Here is a 1,085-nt window from a genome sequence, read left to right as displayed (position 1 = left end):
AGCCCACAGAGCCACCAAAATTAGCCGTCGCTTCATTGGCCACGACATTCTTGGTAGCTTTCTTGGGCTTCTTTCCACGCTTGGAAGATTTGCCCTCCTGAACGGAAGGCGCTTCTTCCATAGCGTCCACCACAGTATCCACCGTCTTCAAGTCGTTGTGAGCATAGCCATCAACTTTCTCGGGGGCGTTCAACATCCTATACTGTTTAACAAACCTCTCATAACACTCACGATCCATGGCACTAGAGAAATACTCATTAACTCTCGTAACCAACTGATCATAAGTTAGGTTAGTAGGGAATTTCTCCCTTAGGAACTGAACGTCCACTTTAGGCAACGCACCACGAAGACGAGTCAACTTAGTACTATCAACCAGTTCTTGACCAGTCTCAATCTCGACACCAGTAAACAAGTTCTGGAGCTTGTACATAAATTGCGGTAGAGTCTCATTAGTGGACTTCTTCACATTCTGCATCTTATCACATTGAGTTTCAGGTGTAGACTCTGAACGAAACAACTCGTCCAGAATATTCCACATAGCCAGCAAGAGATCCACAGGGTTAGCGTCAAACCAAGAGTCAGTACCCAGTCTTCTCCTAATTCTCTGGCTAATAATAGGGCTCACACAATCAGTGAGATACAACAAATGAATCCTCGCAATTGTCAAAGAGGAGCGATTCAAATTGTCTACAATCTCGCGTTGTACTTCATGCCAAGATCTCGAATCACTTGCACCCTGATAAGGCCCTCCTTGGAGCTTCTTGATCTGGCTCACCAGCTTCTCAGAGGCCTGAGTCACTCGGTGCTTAACAAACTCTAATTGAGCTTCATTAATAGCCAAATCATCAGAACCAATAGGTAAGTCAGCAGGTCTCTCCTTCTGCCACTGAGGAGGCAGTAACCAGAAGGACTTCAAGTATCCATACCGTGGCATACGATAACCCATATTCAAACGAATTTGGGCCTTCTTAGCATTAGTAGGGGCGATGGTCTTCAGATTTTCAGACAATACTGACTCCACCTGACTCACTATACGAGAGTTGATAGAGTCATTATCACCCCCTCTAGGCCTTCCATCATTGAAG

At 45.3% G+C, this 1,085-nt stretch overlaps 1 protein-coding gene across 1 annotated transcript; it reads right to left on the bottom strand.

Moving 5' to 3' along the window:
* Positions 1-7: 7 nt before the first annotated feature.
* Pmar_PMAR002503 (hypothetical protein) lies at positions 8-1,021 on the bottom strand (the record flags this gene model as incomplete). Its single annotated transcript, XM_002768458.1, has 1 exon — positions 8-1,021. A coding segment is annotated over one exon (1,014 nt), but the record flags the coding sequence as incomplete, so codon positions are not given.
* Positions 1,022-1,085: the final 64 nt, after the last annotated feature.

The sequence above is a fragment of the Perkinsus marinus genome (assembly GCF_000006405.1).
Source record: "Perkinsus marinus ATCC 50983 genomic scaffold scf_1104296968124, whole genome shotgun sequence".
NCBI classification, from domain to species: Eukaryota; Perkinsozoa; order Perkinsida; family Perkinsidae; genus Perkinsus; species Perkinsus marinus.
Note: the sequence above shows the minus strand (reverse complement) of the source record. Positions and strands in the feature narration are given on the sequence as shown.